Source organism: Asterias rubens, chromosome 4 (assembly GCF_902459465.1).
Source record: "Asterias rubens chromosome 4, eAstRub1.3, whole genome shotgun sequence".
Classification (NCBI taxonomy): Eukaryota; Metazoa; Echinodermata; class Asteroidea; order Forcipulatida; family Asteriidae; genus Asterias; species Asterias rubens.
Genome location: NC_047065.1, coordinates 5,175,987 through 5,195,450, shown reverse-complemented (window position 1 = coordinate 5,195,450; position 19,464 = coordinate 5,175,987). Strand labels below are relative to the sequence as shown.

Genomic DNA, 19,464 nt, shown 5'->3' with positions numbered 1-19,464 from the left:
GGGAATTTTTGTTTGTGCGTGTGCGTACTCCATGTAACAAGTCATTTGCTGCTAAGATTTAGCATTTGCAATGTAAGCAAAGAATGGTGATCGCAAGCGCATAATTTTGGTGGTTAGCAGAGCCATGAAATTGGGCCCAATATCTTATACAGCTAGACCACCGTGCTTCCTGTCTAGTCATATGACATATGCTAGCATGGCAAAGGTTGTGGGTTTGAATCCCATCCGAGTGACATGCCTGTGGACTTTTCATTCCTTTCACAGAACCTTGGGCAATCAAGAATACAAATATAAATAAAGGAACCAGATAAACAGATACATTAATACAAAAACATGGTGGATACTTAAACAAAAACAAGGTGGATGCTTAAACAAGATAAGTTACTTACATGTAGTCAATAGTTTAGGAAATAACGTGAATGTAAATAAATGATATCCATTAAGTCAGTTGTGGCACTCAGCTCTTTAAAGACACTGGACACTATTGGTAATTGTTAAAGACCAGTCCTCTCAATTGGTGCATCTCAACATATACATGCATAAAATAAAAAAAATGAGCTCAATTGGCCATCGAAGTTGCGACATAATAATGAAAGAAAAAACACCCTTGTCACACGAAGTTGTGTGCTATCAGATGCTTGATATCGATTCTGAGGTCTCGAAATCAATAGGCCTACGTCAAGGTGTCAATGATTATCAACTTATGAAACATTTGTTTGAGGCATTCAAACATAAAAGAATACAATCTGGAAGTAAAGTATGTGTAAAAAAATGTGTATTTCATGATATTCCATGGCAAAAATAAAGTTAACAAACAACATTTTCTGATAGTAATTTCTCATTTCACATGCTGTTTATGGTCTAGTCCAGCCCCTTTTGTGGTCCATACCTGTACGTACTCCTACAACAAATAAAGTTTAGTCATTGTGGCATTCGTTTTTTTTCTGTGATACAGAACAATTTCACCATGAAATAAGACAAATATCGTTGCCAGTAATTTTCTAGGCAGCCATAACAAAGTTCTGCTAGAGTTTATAAGTTAAATTTTCTGGGGGAATCAAAGAACGATTGCTTGGCAAGTTCGTCCAACTGACCATCAACCAATGGAATGCACAATGTCAATGCAAGAACCACATCATAAAACATTCCAGTATTTATGTCAGATCAGTCCCTCGTCAATACCCTTAGTAGTTTTTACCAAAGGTTTAACAGCCAAGTAAGACAATTTCACACACAAATTTTCTAAAACCAGAGTAACATTAGTAAAGCCTTTGCTTATCTGCCTTCAGAGGTTTGACTATTCTTCAAGAGTGACTCATACAAGTCTAATAGGCACAGTGTTTGATATGTACATTGTGGTTGAGGTGATTATTTTTACCAACAATCCCGGCTCTAACTTGTTGGGCCCCCACCCCTGTTCAATGGTGGCTCTTATTGCGCAGTCTGTGCTCCACCTGGGGTCAAGTTCACGCAAGGATCAACGTTTAAGTGTGGTTGTTTAGTGACCCATGTAGGGCATGCACACATAAGTTGTAGTGCAAACGAATGTAGTCATGTCATCAACATGACTTTCGACTTAACACATGTAATTATTTTGTCCACTCTGCGCTGGCTATGAAAACGGCTACTGGTAACCAGCGATGCAAACATGCCCGCCCGGAATTAGCTTGGTTCCAAACAGTCGACTAGCGTAGTAAACTATCGTCGCCTAGATAGAGTTCGAGCAAACTTAGTCAAACTTTGGTCAACGATAGTCCTTGCACGAACTTGACCCAAGGCCTGGGGAACGGGGGAGGGTATGTTTAGTTTTCAAATGGCCCAAACATTTTGGCCAGGATTGTTGCGTTCTATGTACATGTTCACAACATTACGATTACAAATCACAATGGTCACAATACAGAACATGTTTTACTAGCACATTTTACACAAGGTGGGTCTAACCTATATGCAAGAAAACTAAGTATGAACACTGGGTCCAAATTTCACAAAGCTACTTAAACTTTAACTGCAGCAACATTCAAGAATTTTACCTTTTGGCACCCTGGACACAAAGGAAACCGACAATTTGGACACGGCCGAACAGTTTGTTTCCTCACAAAAGACTCAAGCCCAATATTTTCTTTATCCGATTAAATTTTATAAGGTAAAACAGAAATGGAATTTCTTACATTCAAATTTGACATGATTTGTAATAAGGTCCTGTACGAAACGGCGACTCCGGCTACAGCTACAGCTAGATCAGCGCATCTGCGATTGTTAAAGAATAGAAAGACGCATGCCGAAGTCGCTATTTTAGACAAGGTCTGAGACTGGAAGGTTAAACAGCCTTGTCCCTCCATTATACTTTAGAATCGGTACTCATAACTGCTTTATGTATACAGGGCATCTGACATCAATGAAGACAGTCAAGTACTGGCTTGTGCCCAATGGTTGTAAAAAAAATCCAAATGTACAACAACATTATAAACTTTGTCAAATTGTCTTAAAGTTGACTTAATACTGACAATACATAATTAAACAGAACTACCGAAAAACTCAAAGCTAACTCGCTGGCGATAGTTTTAGACGATTCTACTCACAAATATGCAGAATAACTGGAAAGAAAAATCTAGTAACTAGAACATACATTGTAATTGTACATGCATATTTATATGATACAGCAGAAGCAGTATAATACTTGTATTTTTACCATTACACCAATGTGTATTAAGTTCTGTATACTAGGTACTTTCCTGAGTTCTGTGAAAAAAAATCTACATGCAAATCACTCCACAGAACTCGGGAAAGTACCGAGTAACAGTATACAGTGCTTATTTAACATCAGTGTAAGGGTAAATAAAAACTTTTGTTATCCCGATGCAAAACTAACATCAATTAGAAGTATTATCGCTTCACTGTATTGAAGAGTCTCACATATTTCAAGAAGCTAAGGAAGTTCTGGCGGAAACAGGAAATAAGTTATGCACAACGCACAAACACGCGTGTATCCTGTCAGCCATCTTTGGTGTCAAAACGTGCACAAATGTATGGTACAGTGTTCAGGCACCTCCGAACAATGCACATCCACCATTTCTGCCTTTTGTGGGCGGAGTCTATTCCTTTTGTGCACGTTTTGACACCCTAATGTGCGTTGCGCGTTGTGAATAGGATCTTTTGAAAAATATTTCATAACGTGTACCAGCTGCTATTCTGATTGGATGAACACATTGAATTGGAATGGTTATTATTACTGGGTAATATTTGGTTTCAGTGTTACATTGATTTATAGAATGTAATGAGTTGGAATGTGAGACAGGTTTTTCATCATTGTAATTTATCAACACTAGAGGGCGCTTTTCTCCCAGCCCTGGTTGTCAAGCCCATGTTATTCTCTACAAAGTTATTCACCCATTATATAGGGCTGCTTAAACACAAAGTATCAAGGCATTAAGTATCGTACGTACGATATATTTGATGTTTTTATATGTACTGAAAAAAGTGTCATAAATAGTACGAGTACAACCCATGATAGACATGTTATCATGACAGGGCACTATCACTCAAGAAATAATATTGATTTTGGGATGTACCAAGGTGAAACGAGGCAGCAAGATACATTTTGTTTGGTGAGAATTACTTTTGTGCTTACACAAATTTTCGAAAAACCTTACAAAGCTTGGCATTTTAGGTTCAAAACGCAAAATAGTGTGACCAGTGTGCCTGTTTTTATCCTTACCGATGATGACGGGACTTCAGTCTATTTCTCTGATTGCAGTAGAAAAACATTATTAATACCTCACATGATTTCTAAACTGTTGTTTTCCATGGGATATCACAGGGGGTCGGTAAGCGGTACTGTATCATCATAAGGGTTAGAGTTGGAATGGTTCTATATGTCGATATCTGAGGTGATTTCCTGTCCGTCCTGTAAACTGAGATTCCCTGAGCTGAAGCTGAAGCTAGCTGCACGCTTCTTGGCTAACGACGAGGACGTACTCGGCATGTTTCTGAGTCTGAACACACATAAGGACAAACAGATTGAGGACATAATGACAAACAGATTGAAAATATAAAGACAAACTTATTAAAAAACATAGGGTTGGATGAATTAAAAAAAAAAAAGTACCTGGCACTGTGACAAATAGGCTTGAAGGTACCTGTGTTTGAAAATGTTTCAGAAATCTCAGTTTTAGTAAAAAACCCCCAACTGGGAAGAATCCAATTGCCTCTGCGCCCCGCGTCCATTGCCTTAGGAGGGGTTTGCTATGTTTTGGATTGCAATGGCTGCTGAATTCACTACAGTACCTTGATAACCATTAGAAGGTGCTACATAAATGAGTCTCATTATTCATAATTCTCCTATTTTACACAATCTCCACTGGTTACCCATTCATTTCAGAATTCAATACAAGATCATCCTTCTGACATTCAAGGCTCTCCATGGACTAGCCCCTACCTACATACAGAACATGATTCAGCCCCGTAGTGTCAGGCCGGGTCTGAGGTCATCGGGCAGCATGCTCTATGTTCCTCTGACCCGTTTATCCAGCTATGGGGACAGGGCATTCAGTTACATTTCACCACGCCTCTGGAACTCTCTGCCTCAACATCTCAAGGACACACATGACATCTCACAATTCCAACATTTTCTCAAAACCCATCTCTTCAGATTAGCCTATGCAGATATTGAGTGAATTTTTCTTCTTGTTTTTTGACCAGCGCCTTTGAATGTTTTACAGATTAAGTGCGCTTTAAAAATGCTGTATTATTATTATTATTATTATTATAATTCTTAAACAACTCTCCTTCAGCACCTTATTGGATCAATACTATTATGATCAGAATGATCAGGTTGGCTCATTAGTGGTTTCGGTCCCTGCCTTTCACCTCTGTGGACCCAGGTTCCAAACCCACCTAAGACTGGAGTCTTGCATGTGGATTGGGGTTTCAGTCCCAACCTTATTGCATGGGTTTTCCTCCCAAATCTAAAAAACTGAACACTTCTTCTTGTTTCCTATTCATCCTGCTATTTGGCGCTAATTGTCCTGGTAGATTTGTAATAAAAAAATAATAAAAAAATGTACCCAGTCAGTTTCCCTTGTGGTTTATATTGATATCTGAAACAAAAAGTCGCATCCCCTTAAGGTGATCCCCTGGCTGCCGCTTCCCAGGTTGTATCGTAATTTGGGTGTGATCCCTGGCTACACGGCAGTTAACGGTTGTGTGGCTTTCTGACTGGCACCCCCGAACAAAGATATTGACAAAATAGGGCTAGATAGCTCAGTTGGTAGAGCGCCAGCACGTTAATCCGGAGGTCGTTGGTTCGAATCCCACGCTAGTCAATTCTTTGTTCAACCCAAAAAATCATTTCAAAATTTACCTAGTCAGTTTCCCTTGTTGTTTATATTGATATATAAAAAAAAAAAAATGATTTTTTAATTTTTAATTACTAACCTTGCCTGGAGATGTTCTACCTGCACAGACAGATTCTCACTAGATTGTTGATTCTCATCTAGATTTCTCTGCAGCTTCCTCACCATATTACTCTGCTGATCAACCTATGGACATTACCAATGCAAACAAGAATTAATTTAACACCATCCAAATATAGAGAAGTGAAATTTCAAATCAATAATAATAATAATAATAGACCGTTTTATAAAGCGCTTTTCACGCCCGAGGGGTGTCTCAAAGCGCTTCCGACATTATTACCCCTGGTCACTGGGCCTTACAACATTCCTTAAACCATCTCAGCTCCCTGGGGAGTATACAGCTTGTGCGCAATATATGCGCTATTCGGCTAAATCAATCACAAGAACCATCTCTGCCCTCACAGGTACCCATTTACCCCTGGGTGGAGAGAAGCAACCATAGTCAAGTGTCTTGCTCAGGGACACAAGTGTCACGACCGGGATTCGAACCCACACTCTGCTGAACAGAAGCATCAGAGCTTGAGTTCGGTGCTCTTATCCACTCGGCCACGACACCCCAATCAGACATGCTATTTGGTCCTAGGTATAAAAGAAGGATTATTCCATCAGGTTTAAGGGGTGACATACGTAAACACATGGTGTAGGCTCTAATAAGTATTACAAAATAAAAAACAATAAAAAAACAATTGGAAAACAGGTTACAATTGGAGTAAAATCATGCTCCAAATATAGGGCAGGCAAAAAGGGGCTTTCAGAACGCTTGGTGGCAGCAGACTTACCAGGTAGAATCCATTGTTCTCGGTTAAGTGTGCGTGCTCAGAACCAAGTATACAATGGAAATTTACCTGGTAAGTCTGCTGCCACCTAGCGTTCCAAAGTCTCCCATTGGACAAGCTAACATGAGAGTTAGATAGCTAAGTTGGTGGAGCGCCAGCACATTAATCCAGAGGTCACAGCCTCTCATAAATTTGTCTTTGTTCAACCCGAAAGCATTATTGATTGGGCTGAGCACAATAGCTGACCTACTTGTTCATATAGTTTAGGGATTAACAAACTTCTCAGGGTATTAAAATGAAGAAAAAAAAAACTCCACGGCAGAATTTTTTTTTTTTTAAATCAGACTTAGGTTGGAATGATATTTAAGGAGCGAGCAGCTGTTCCAATTTACCTCATCTTCCGCCTTGGCCAGCTCTCTCTTGAGTTCATCCACTCTCCCTCTGAGTTTCTTCACCTCTGCCTCATGTTGCTCGGCTCGTCTCAGTGTGTGCTCCAACTCTGCACTCTTCTCTTGCATCAGTTTTTTTAGTTTACCTTGGCTGTGCCTCAGCTCTGATAATTCCTGAAAAAAAAAAATAATGTTTTTCCCCCTTTGAACTAAATTGATAGAAAAAAACTTGAGCTCTTAACTATGGGTCAGCGGAGAATGTAAAATGATGAGCACAGCACACCAGGCATACGATGGGCAATTGTTGGGAATTTCCTCTGCGTATGTTCAATATTCATTGGATGGACACTACGCATGCTCTTTCTAGTTATACGCTCAGCATTCATTCCTCATTCCTTGGGCATTCATGTAAGACATCAGATGTCTAGTAAGAGCAGATTTTTGACCAAGAATTTTATCTGGACTTTGCCAAATTTTCAGAAAAAAATTCAGTCACCCATAGTAAGGCTTTTAACATACCTTGTTTTTCCCTTGAAGCTCTACTTCTAAGGCTCTGACATTCATCTGTAGATCGGCAGCGACCTGTTTGTTCTTCTTAGCGAGGTGCTCCTTCAGATCGGCAATCTCTGCCTTCAGTTTCTTGCTGTCTCTCTCTAGAGACAGCTTCTCCGTCTCCAGTCGTTCCCTCTTGCCCCATTCAAGGGCGTTCTCTGCCTGAAGCCTCTCAAGCTAAGCAAATGGAATACAGAGATAGACAATTAGGGGATCAGGTCGCCCTGAGCCCGGTTCATACTTCCTGCGAATACTTCCTGCGAACGCGATACAAATGTTGACGTCACAGAACCGTTTCACACAACTGCTTTGCAGGAGTTGAGTACAAGTCAACAGATGCAAAATAATTGTTGCAGAATTGTAACATCAAAATTTGTATCCCATTTGCAGGAAGTATGAACCAGCTTTGGTGGTTTTTTTCTCTGCCTATCTCCTCTGTGGATTGGGTCTTCAGTCTTTATCAGATTGCATAGGTTTTCCCCGTTGGGGTTTTCTCACACATCTAAAACTGAACATTTTTTGTAGCTTCCTAATCATCCTGTTATTGGGGTTAATTGTGCAGCCAGATAGAAAAGAATAAATACTTTATTAAAAAATGGCATTGCTGCACAGGTGTAAACAACGTGTTTACAAAAGTAGTACAGAACCCCCAAGCGGTGCGCCAAACAAGAGAATGATACTTTCATGCAGATAATGTACTCTGTAAAATTAGAACTGTTAAATTTTTATCAGCATTTTGTGTGACCCAACATATGAACACGTATGAATATATTTGCCACACTCACCTCTTTTCTCATATCGGAGATCCTTATGTCCATGTGGGATCTCGAGTTTAACTCCTCGTCAAGGTCAGAGGTCACCTGAACCAACTCTCGCTGGTGCTCTGATCGCATCAGATTTAACTGCAGAAAGAAATTTCGGATTCATACAAATTAATTTTTTATATTGCATACATTTGTGATGGGTAAGAGACTCTCAGTGTGGTTTGCCATTTTACTCATAAAATTTTACAACGTACAAAAAGTATACTCAAAAGCTGACATTACTTTTCCCACAGCAGACTCCAGAAAAATAAAAATATTTTTTGGGAGGGATATTCTTTTAAAACATTTCCTTCTAATCTAAGTCTACATTTTCCTATTCCAATGGCAACTAAATCAGTTATATTTCTTGGTATCTTGATGATTTTGCAAGCCATTCTGACAAGACCAGCATGGAAAATCCAGTCTTGCTACAATGGGCTGCGCACCTCTCTTCACTAACATCTGAGTAGGGATATATGTCAAAAACAAGGCTGATTGGCTCTAAAATTAAAAATCTTGAAAACAACTTCCTCTTTGAGTGAAAACGAAGCTACCTGAATGTACATGTACATATTTTTTACATTTTAGAGACTCTTTATATTATTTAAAATACATGTAGCTACCTGGGCTGAAGGTTTGGTCATAACAAGGACCAAGTCTGTTCATCTCTTTCACGTCTTACAGGAAAATCTGAAGGTGCAGATTTAAGTAAAAAATCATGAAATCAACACATATCTTGACAAATCACAAGTCTGCTTACCTCTTTGACCACTTTCTGCTTAGCGTCTCGTAGCTCTTCATGATCATTCCTGAGCGTGCTGAGTTCCTTTTGTAGCCTGTCCATGTGCATACTCAGCGTATCCTTCTCGCTGTAGTTAACCAAGACAATCCAATGAGTTACAATCAATAGAACGAACCAGTAAGCTCCAACCCTTTATTATATTGACCAATCAAAACACTTGAATGTGTACACCACTGTTGTGTGAAGCGAAAACCCCAACCAAAAGTTAACAATTTAAAGATATATGATGCAATGAGTACAAGTTGCCCATAACTAGTGCATACATGTAGCTACGCTGCATGATTATCTAGAAGTGCGATTCACTTCATTTCATTTCATCTGGTTGTGAAACTAAGGAATATTATCAGAAAAGAGAACTTGTGTACAACGAACCGAAGGAAATTTCAGTTTTAGATGTGGGAGGGAAAACCCCAGGATGTATTCCAGGGAAAAACCACGCAGTCAGGTAGGGACTGAAAATCCAATTCACATACATGTAGTGCACAAAGTACATATCACAACATACCAAGTGTGACCTGAGAACAAAAGAAGTCCACCTAATGTAGGGACTTGAGTCACTGTGTGGACTTACACACATCCACACAGTGGTGTTTTACAGTGTTGAAGACTAGGATTTTCCTTAAAGACACTGAACACCTTTTGTCAAAGACCAGTCTCCTCACTTGGTACATTGTATATCTCGACATAAATAACAAACCTGTGAAAATTTGAGCTCAATTGGTCGTCGAAGTTGCGAAAGAATATTGAAGGAAAAAGTGCGCTTGTTGCACAAGTTGTGTGCTTTTAGATGCTTGATTTTGAGACCTCAAAATCTAATTCTGAGGTCTCGAAATCAAATTCAAATATATTTTAGTGAGAAATTGCTTCTTTTTCAAAAACTACGTTACTTCAGAGGGACCCGTTTCTCACAATGTGTTATACTATCAACAGCTCTACATTGCTTGTTACCAAGTAAGGTTTTATGCTAATAAGTATTTTGAGTAATTACCAAAAGTGTCCAGTGCCTGTAAGTATACAGAGCAACGGAAAGTCCACAGAGGAAATGTCCGTGTTTGGGTGTGTGTAGTGTTGTCATTTTAACTGAGAAAGACTCCACTAGCAGACTAGGGTTATAACGCGAGGCTGTCAGGGCATCAAATTTTGCACAGCCTTATTAATCAGAAAGTAATCGGTCAGTTTGTATACTTACTCCCTTTCTACTTGGATGGTCTTTGACGCTTCCTCCATTCTCAATTCCAGCATCAACATCCTCTGACTGACAATTTCATCGGTTGGTGACGGCAGCTCCTTCACTTTCCGACTCGGACTCTTCATCGACGACGAGCTGTCCGACTGAGTTGTTTGGCTGCCATTCTCGACCTGCTTCCCGTTAGTGGTCACGGCACCGTTCTCGGTACTACTACCGATGCTTGGTTTATGGGTGGGGCTCCCAATAGGAGTGCCGCGGTGGGAGTGGTGTTTGGGACTCTGTTCTTTTTCGGTGGGATGATATTCCTGAGCTTTCTGAGTCGGTCCCGAGTTCGACTCTAGGTGGTTGTTCATTTGTCCTTTTTGCAAGACGCTCTTAATGAAGTCAATATCTTGAGAGTTCCCGCTGGCTTGTCTTGGACTCGTTGTCAGCCCCGGCGGACTGCTCGTATCTTTCTCCGGGAGGTAATCTGGGTTTCCTTCGCTCATGGGGCTCTGAATCTGCAGAGCATTCCTGTCCTGTTCTCGCTCCAACGCCTTCCGCAGTCTCTCATTCTCGCCGGTGACTTCTTGTTTCTCTCTCTTGAGCGCCGTTGACTCTTTGGCGATCGCTTCCAGCTTGATCCTGAGTTGTCGAACCTCTTCCCTTGCCTTGTTCCTCTCCGCTCGCACCTTGCCCCACTTCTCGCGCCAGTTGGCAGTACAGTCTGACCACCATCGCATTGTCTTTTCCATCTGGGCTGCCCGGGCGCGGGCTTCCTCGAGCTCCCGCAATCGCAGCTCTTCTTTGTCCTCCAGCTGGTTGGGATGGATGCTGGGCGTCGGGGTGGGGCTACCGCTCGATCTACCCTTGGATCCATCTCTGGATGATCCGAGACTGTTAGAGCTGTGACCATCTGACTTGGTAGAGCGGGAGCGACGTGGTACGTCGCTGGAGTGTTTGGGAGAGCTGCTGATCGGCACGCGACTCATGATTAGTCCTAGCACCTTACCAACGGCAGGTGAACTTCATTGACAAATCAATCACATGAAGGAAGACTCCAAGGAACGTACACTACTTTCTTTTCGGAATATCAGACACAGGAAGTGATGAATGACGATGACGCGCATCGCCAACAACTTGAAGAATTCAATCAATGGTTCTTTTGTCCTTGGCAAAAACTAGGCCGATCTTGGTCCAAAGCTCATGTTTGGTTCCTGTGGAGACAAAATCAGAAGAAAAATATTGTAAATGATGTGTTTAAGACACAATTTTTTGAGTGACTCACAAGAATCCTTCATCACTCAGACAAAATCTAACACCATACATGGTTACTCATTATCCAAAGTGTTGAACTCTGATTTATGTCGGATCTGAACATTAAGAACAGTCACCTTAAATACTACACTGCATCAAACTAAACATGAGGTTGGATTTCGAAGGGTAGGTAATGGCTATAAGACTAATAAATGACAATTCAGTTAATTGAAGAACTACATGTACAAATGCACATCTACTGTACAGAAAGGTAAAGATTTATTATTAATCTCCCTTTTTTAAAACTGACCATAACAAGGATCACTTTTAGTTGAAGTGTCTAGGTAAACAAATTACACACAAATGGACAAACCAATTATGTAGATTTGTTCTGGTTTTGATTGAAGAAAAAAAAAGGTCCTAAACAATACATATTTGAGTCTGATGCCTTATTTGCATTGCATCCAATCGTGCAGCCCTTGTATTGGTATACTGTATTAGACACAATTTATGCATAACATACATTACAAAGTATTCATTGTAAAACCATACAATAACCTCGGAATGTTACCAACACATACAATTGTACACATAATTATGGTTTAACAAACACACAGTGAGTACATTGTATATGTGCATTTTTTTTAACTACATGTATCATCCCTGTATCCACCACAACAATTTTTGCATTTAAGTGCCTAGCACTTAGCATTGATTTGGTTACTTAGAATGTTCCCCTATTCATTTCATGGTGGACATGTTAATGTGATTGGAGGGTGGGGGTGAATCATTTGACCATGCCTATAAACATACTGTACATTCATTGTTCATGGATGTAGTGTATACGTGTAGTTTCTTCTATTTTTTAAATAGACACCAGAAGTGTACAATGTACTGCATGCTTGGCTACAGAGGCCAAGCCTACTCATGCTTTATACATGTTATAAAACCATTTAAAATAGACCCTTTTGGGAAATGTTTTGCTGCAATGTAGGTTATTTACTAAAATTACCGTTTTGCTACTAAGAAACTGGTTCAAATTATACAGCACCATAAACCTCACATAGGGGCTACATTTATTGGTTTATGTCCCACAAGATTTTAGGGAAAAAGCATCAATTTGTTTGATTTTATATTTAAATTATTGTATCGGTCTATGATGACCAACTTTTACAAAGGTAAGGTTACAGTTAAAAGGACTAAGGGGCCGTCCAACCGTTCAGAGTTGCCAACCTTTTTATGCTCATACAAAGAGTATTGGGTGGGGGGAGGGGGTTGTAGGTTTTTTTTTTTTTTTTTGGGGGGGGGGACCATGTATGACTTTTAAGAGGTGTGCAACATTTTAAATTAATAAGTACATACATTTTGAAAGACACATTTTGATAAATTTAATACTACTTTGGGGAGGAAGGAGTCCTCAAAAGTAATCTTTAAAACGTTTAAAACGGTTGATAGTCCCTAAAATTGTGAAAATAAATGCTGATACCTGTAATTTTTAATTGATAAGTTGACCTAAAGACAGCAGTACAATTTGTCTGGTTTTCTGTTGAAGCTGCGAATCCCCCAAAATCATAAATTGTACAATGATCTGTTGACACAATAGAAAATGATTTTGTCAAGAATAAGCCAACATGTAATATTATGTACACGTAATTAGTAAACATATATTATATATATTATGATGAAGTGGGCCAATGGGAGACTTTCTGGGACGATAGAGGGCAGCAGACTTACCGGGTAAATCCATTGTTCTCAGAATTATGCGCATGTTCAGAACTACGTAAACAATGGAAATTTACCCGGTATGTCTGCTGCCGCCTAGCGTTGGAAAGTCTCCTATTGGCCTCCTAAATGCGGCAAGGCAAAAAGAAGGAAACAAATCAACACAGAATACAAAAATCACTTTTTATGTTTTATCTGTGTCAAATTTACCCCTCTGCCCTCCCCGAAGAAGCCCCATACACCCATCAACGGTAAATTGCAACAAATTCAATATATTTTAAATGCTAATTATAATATTGAGTGGCAAATGATGATTTTTGATCGTGATACACATTGTGCAACATTTTGCTATCATTCTAAAGAGAAATCGTGCAAAAAATTTCAAAATTCATTCCTTTACTGACCTTATGAGAAAAAAAAATCCCAAAGAACTTCCAAGTAACCAAATAAGAATTTGAGGTTTGTGATAACCAGTCGACTGGTGGGGTGCTTGCCCAATATCAAGCAGAAGCAGTAAGGTTGAACACAAACAAAAAATATTGCATCACAGTCTCATATCCACTCTCTCAGGATGACACAGAATCTTCCGGGGTGACCCGACTCAGAAAAAAGGCCATCCTTAGCCAGTCGTCCCACCACGAAGAGACAAAAAAGAAAGAGAGGAGAGGGCTACTGCTGCTGGATTACGTGATTAAAAAGAAAAGTGCCGCGCCGGCCGTGCATACTAATAACATCTTCACATTACTGGGGGCATTGTATACATTGTGGGTTTATGCAACCAGTCGAGCAGACAATGATGTAGTGCGTATCCACAGGGCTTTTCAATTCATCATTGCCTAACACTATGACTCAGATCATCTTCACACAAGCCCCCTAAACGCGGCCGGCGATTTGTGCGAGTCAAACACACGTGTGTCACCAGCGGACAATTTTTTTTTGTTTTCTTGTTAATTCCGGGCGGTGTAATTAAATTTCCGAAAAAACAACGTAATCCAATATCTGCGGTGGCAGGTCACTGGGATATAATTTTCATGTAATATTTGTATGGCCTTTTATTTTATTCCGTATGGTTGGGGAATTTCTATTGAAAACTGGATATATTGAATTATCTTTTTTACATTTTTCGTTGAAAATTTGTTAGTTTTACAATGCCATTACTAATGGTAGGGTTCTACACAGGTTTTTTTTTAAAAGGCAGTGGACAATATTGGTAATTGTCAAAGACTAGCCTTCACAGTTGGTGTATCTCAACATATCTATGCATAAAATAAAAAACCTGTGAAAATTTGAGCTCAATCAGTCATCGAAGTTGCGAGATAATAATGAAAGAAAAAAAACCCTTGCCACACGAAGTTGTGTGCGTTTAGATGGTTGATTTCAGGACCTCAATTTCTAAATCTGAGGTCTCGAAATCAAATTCGTGGAGAATTACTTCTTTCTAAAAAACTATGGCACTTCAGAGGGAGCCGTTTCTCACAATGTATTATACCATCAACCTCTCCCTATTACTCGTCACCAAGGAATTTTTATGCTAATAATTATTATGAGTAATTACCAATAGTGTCCACTGCCTTTAACTGTGGGGCATTCTGGACCCAAATTTTGGAAGAATGGCCAAAGCCTTCTGAATTGCTACAAGGTCCTCTAAAGGCAACTCTGTTTACACTAGTGTTTATATTTGGCTTTAAAAGCTCCACTGTACAATCTGGGCAATTTTAAACTGTTTTACCTATCATGCCTATTTTGTGCATTCAATCAGAATTAAAACATTTTGTTTGCTTAGGCTTGCCTTCCACGCATATCGAAATGCAATTTGTGCTGAAAAGTTTTTTTGAGACGGGTGCTGAATGATTTTCTATGTTTTCTAAACATAAAAAACCTTTTGTGGTCCACTGGTCAAATGCCAGTTAATAAAACACTGGTCAGCATTGTCAGAGGACCAGCCAAAACTCACTCCAAGTGGTCCAGCCGGCTAGTTTAGTGTTTACATGAAATATGTGGACCCGTGAAAAAAATGGCGGACTACAGTGTAGTGAATAGACCTTACTAGTCCAACTGGCTAGTCACTGAAAGCGTCAAGGGAAAATCCAGCAAATGTAGGCACAAGCACACAGGTATAAATAATGGATCACCGAACCTACTTATGATTCCATATATTCATTCAATTAACCACCTGGGAATTTCAAGGTTAAATCTTAAGTGGGTATGAGTCTCTCAACCATGTCAACACCAAGGTACATGTATAGTATACTACATCTTTCAGTCAAGACGAGACCATTTTAGTTGTACAACAGTGATGATTTAAACTACATGTAAATATCACACTGATTGTTTTTGATGTGTTCATTCAAAATCCTTTGAGGGATGGACTACACAATTTTCAACAATGAGTTTTTAAGAAATTCATATTTAAAGAATCCTGTGAGGTTGTCAAATAAGTTTGATATTGGTTTGTGCAATTTGAGTAATTTAATTGCTGGTAAATTTGTAATTTGATTGAGAAACGACAACATGTCGTTTCCAGTTTGTATGGATTTAATCAAGTTATCTTTTCTTATCTATCTTATTTTATCGTATCTTAACCAAGTCATAGGGACAGAAATATTTTCATTAGTGGTTTTGAAGTAAAACTGAATAATATTGACTCACTCACATGCTTTTTCTTGGATATTATTTTTCAGATTATTTAAGAAGGTTTTATTCAAAATGCATCAGACAAATTGTAAATCAACAAACAAAATTGTCTGTCGATGTGTTGTTACCCTTTTTTAAACAGCATATAAACTGGTAAAACCTCAAAAATGTTGGTTTTTGATTCGCTCTCCCACGCCTTACTTTAAAAACGCTCAGGAAATGAACTAGAGTGGAGAGACTGTTAAACCACTGTATTGAAACCTGTCTACACATACATGATGAGATTCCTTTATTTATGAATGGGAAATTTCTGAATGTCTGGCCAGGAGATGAAAATACTCACGACAACTGCATGTTCAGATCTGCCAACTAGCAACCTTGTTTTGAAATTTTAAATTGAAATCTTGTTGCAGAATTTGTAAAAAATACGCAGCAATATTTAAAATTATAAATTATCATGCAATGCACTGAGTGTCCTAAAAAGCCGGTCTCTGTGTACTATTTTACACCTCTCACTGAACGCTTGGCTAGACAGCAGAGACAGGAACCATCTGTCCGAGAATACACTCGAGACGAATGGCACTGGGCTAGATTTACAGGCCTTCTGAAATTCAAGATTTTAATTGCACTATATTCCAGTCTAGTTTTTCCCCTTGGTGTGGTTAGAGGTAGAACAAAGAGTAGGGAGAGAGTGTTCGGTTACATGAGTTTAATCTGTTGGAAATTATTAGAGGTACAGTACCTGCACAGGATTGATATTAAAATATATGAAAAAAACATTTTGTGTTTAATTTTAAGTATGGGAGTTATGAAGTTCACACTACAAACATTTTTTAATGAAGTATTTCCCTCTGAAATGAAGCCACATTCGAAAAAACTGTTTCTGAAAACCTAAAACAAATCGCAACAGCTGGTTCCAACTGTAACAAAAACGAAAGGAATGTGTTTATACAGGGCGAAAATTGTGTGGTTTTCAATCATTTCTCACAGGTTTATTTCATGAGCACGCTCTGTGATTATTTTTTTTCAGCTTACCAATTGCGTGGCGATACATGTTTAAATAATGCTGAAATGCAATTTCTTATTACTATTCCTTTTTTTTTCTTTACAAAAAACAAGAAAACTATAGAATGCTCTTGATTGAATAGTAGGCCTAGGGCTTTTAAAACCAGGATTTATAAACACCAAGAAGAAACCATTCCAAAGACCTTCTTTCTATTCAGCGTGCTTCAACCAAATAACAGGGTCAAGAATGCCCCACTATCATCTTGCTTTAAAATCACCTTGCTCTATCCACATCACAGAGCAAGGACCAGTCATTGCTCTGGTCTCTATTATTCACAATTACCTACAGGGAACGCTTCCTACCACTTCCCAGCTTAGCGGTAACATACCAAATAACCACAACAATGTAATTAATATTAAAAAAGAAAAAAAAAGAGGAAAAAAAGGGATTTAAACAAGAATGGGATCAGGGAAGCCCATTACTATCTGCCTGGGCAATACACAGGATAGATGTGAACAATTTTAAGATCTTGATGGAATGCAACTGTGCCACAAATACCAAAATAACAATGAGCTAATCTTTAGGATTACCGGATTATCCGGGATAAATCCATACAGTAGCACAAAAACACAGTCAGTCAACCCTCTGGACAGTTTTGTCTGACAGGCTTTTGTATAGCGTGCAAATGAATCCTATTTATCCAACAAGTGGATTCCTTGGACCAAAACTTGAACAGTTTAACTGTTAGGCCGTATCACACAGGGCAATTTGCAGACCAGCACCAAGCCAACTCCAATAAGAAAGTTCATTCACATTTCAGTTTTTCAAGAAGATTATCTCTTGTGCTGAAAAATGTGCATATGAGTGCAGTTGGCTGCCTCCAAGTTGCCTGAAGAAATTGCTCTGGGGGAAGACTGTGCGACATGGCCTTTTCACGACATAAGATAAGAGTTAAAGCTAAAAAATCTTCTGAAGCTACTTCAAATTTTTTTCTTCAACAATTTCAACACCACAGCTGGCTTGTACAGATAATTTACCAGTTTGGAGTTTTTGTTTTATTTAATTTGTTATTTATTTAAAGACAGTGGACACTATTGGTAATTGTCAAAGACCTGTCTTCTCACTTGGTGTATCTCAACATATGCATGAAATAACAAACCTGTGAAAATTTGAGCTCAATTGGTCGTCGAAGTTGTGAGATAATAATGAAAGAAAAAACACCCTTGTCACACGTAGTTGTGTGCATTTAGATGGTTGATTTTGAGACCTCAAGTTCTAAACTTGAGGTCCCGAAATCAAATTCGTGGAAAATTACTTCTTTCTCAAAAACTACGTCACTTCAGAGGGAACCGTTTCTCACAATGTTTTATTCTATCAACCTCTCCCCATTACTCGTTACCAAGTGAGGTTTTATGTTGCAGTGCTGCAGTGCGTGCGCGCCATTATGAGTGAACGGCGTGCAATGCAAACGGACAGCGCGCACACGCACTGCAACATTGTAACACCCCTTTTACAGAATGGTTTAGCCCAACAACAAAATAATGCGTTTGCAAAGCGATGCGACAGGTTCAAAATATGAACCTGGGAATTCGCTCCGGGTTTTTGCCCATTTTTCTTCGAAATATTTCCTAAATGGTGTTTTGAGTATTATGGCAGGCTGCATTAGACATTGCGGATTAAGTTCGTGTCCTCATAATTTGTGTCATGATTTTTGAAAGTGGTAAAAATGGGGAAAATCTGGTGACTAGCTGTCGAAATTGTACGTGTTGGACCAGATTAACCGTTTTCGCTCGAACCTATCTTGTAATCCTCCGGCCTGGCGGCCGTCGGGAGGAGGGTTACCTTATAGTTATAGCAACTATTCAAATACCAACTCGACCAATTGAATTGAAGGCAAAAACTGGAAATGTCCAATCCCGAAAGTCCAGAAATGAAACGGGAGGTGAGGGGGAGTGGTGGAAGGGTGCACAGACACCAATTGGGTGGGGGGGGGGGAGGGGAAGGGGAGGAAGTGGGGGCTGGTTAGGTCACCTCAAGGCGGTACACACACACAACACATTGTTCGTTGCCCCTGCCTGGCATCCGCATGGTCTACTCTCTTGGCCTTGGCTTGCCCTTTTACTTTAGTTTTGGGCTTTCCACTTGGCCCCTTCAAAGAAAAAAGTTTCCCACAATTTTGATTTTCAAATGGATGATGAGCCCTATGCAAAATAAAAATGACCTTGCCCTCTTAAAACAGATGAAATTCCGGACCTGTACTACTACTATAGTACTACTACTACTACTGTTTACTCTTATCTAAAAAAAAAAGCAGTGCAGTGCATACTGCATGCATGCATGACCTAAATTTTATGTGCAAACTGTGCAGGATCATCACCGGAGCTATTTTTGTGTATCGTTTATAAAATGACAAAATAACTCACTGAAACAGGCAAATACTTAAATAATATGGTTACCTTTCAGACGTACGAATCAAACTCATTCCATGCACCCATAAAGAGACGAAAGAAAAACGAGAAATCAGCAATTTATCTCCCTGTAATGGTCGGTGTGGCATCTCGATCTCGCGATGTTGTTTGCCGTGGATCTGTCATCATCAAGCAAAATTTATATTTGCGTCAAACATTCGAAAAGCTTGTACAAGTCTATTACTTTCAATACGCATGCGTAATGCTTTAGTCTCCCTCCATTGTTATAAGGTAGTCTAGTTAAATTTGATCTACTCCTAATAAAAAATAAACCAACCTTTTTTCACATTTTGGGAAAATCAATCTTTCACAATTTAACCAAGATTTATATCTGATTGTTGGTATTGGTCTTAACGTTTGATAACAAAGCAAAATAAACAACCGACAGTAAGTAGTAGCCCCCCAAAAATATGGAACAGTCGGTACTAAGTTCAAAGTTGATCTCATTTAAATAAACGTGTTTATAAATATAAATG

General features: G+C 39.2%; 1 protein-coding gene across 1 annotated transcript; it reads right to left on the bottom strand.

Moving 5' to 3' along the window:
* Nucleotides 1-2,807: 2,807 nt before the first annotated feature.
* LOC117289292 (coiled-coil domain-containing protein 102A-like) lies at nt 2,808-19,099 on the bottom strand. Its single transcript, XM_033770353.1, has 8 exons — nt 18,977-19,099; nt 9,923-11,118; nt 8,692-8,800; nt 7,914-8,030; nt 7,096-7,305; nt 6,580-6,750; nt 5,434-5,537; nt 2,808-3,992 (listed from the first exon to the last, which is right to left on the bottom strand). The coding sequence occupies exons 2-8, from the start codon at nt 10,891-10,893 to the stop codon at nt 3,869-3,871; spliced, it is 1,806 nt and encodes a 601-aa protein (XP_033626244.1). The 5' UTR covers nt 10,894-11,118; nt 18,977-19,099; the 3' UTR covers nt 2,808-3,868.
* Nucleotides 19,100-19,464: the final 365 nt, after the last annotated feature.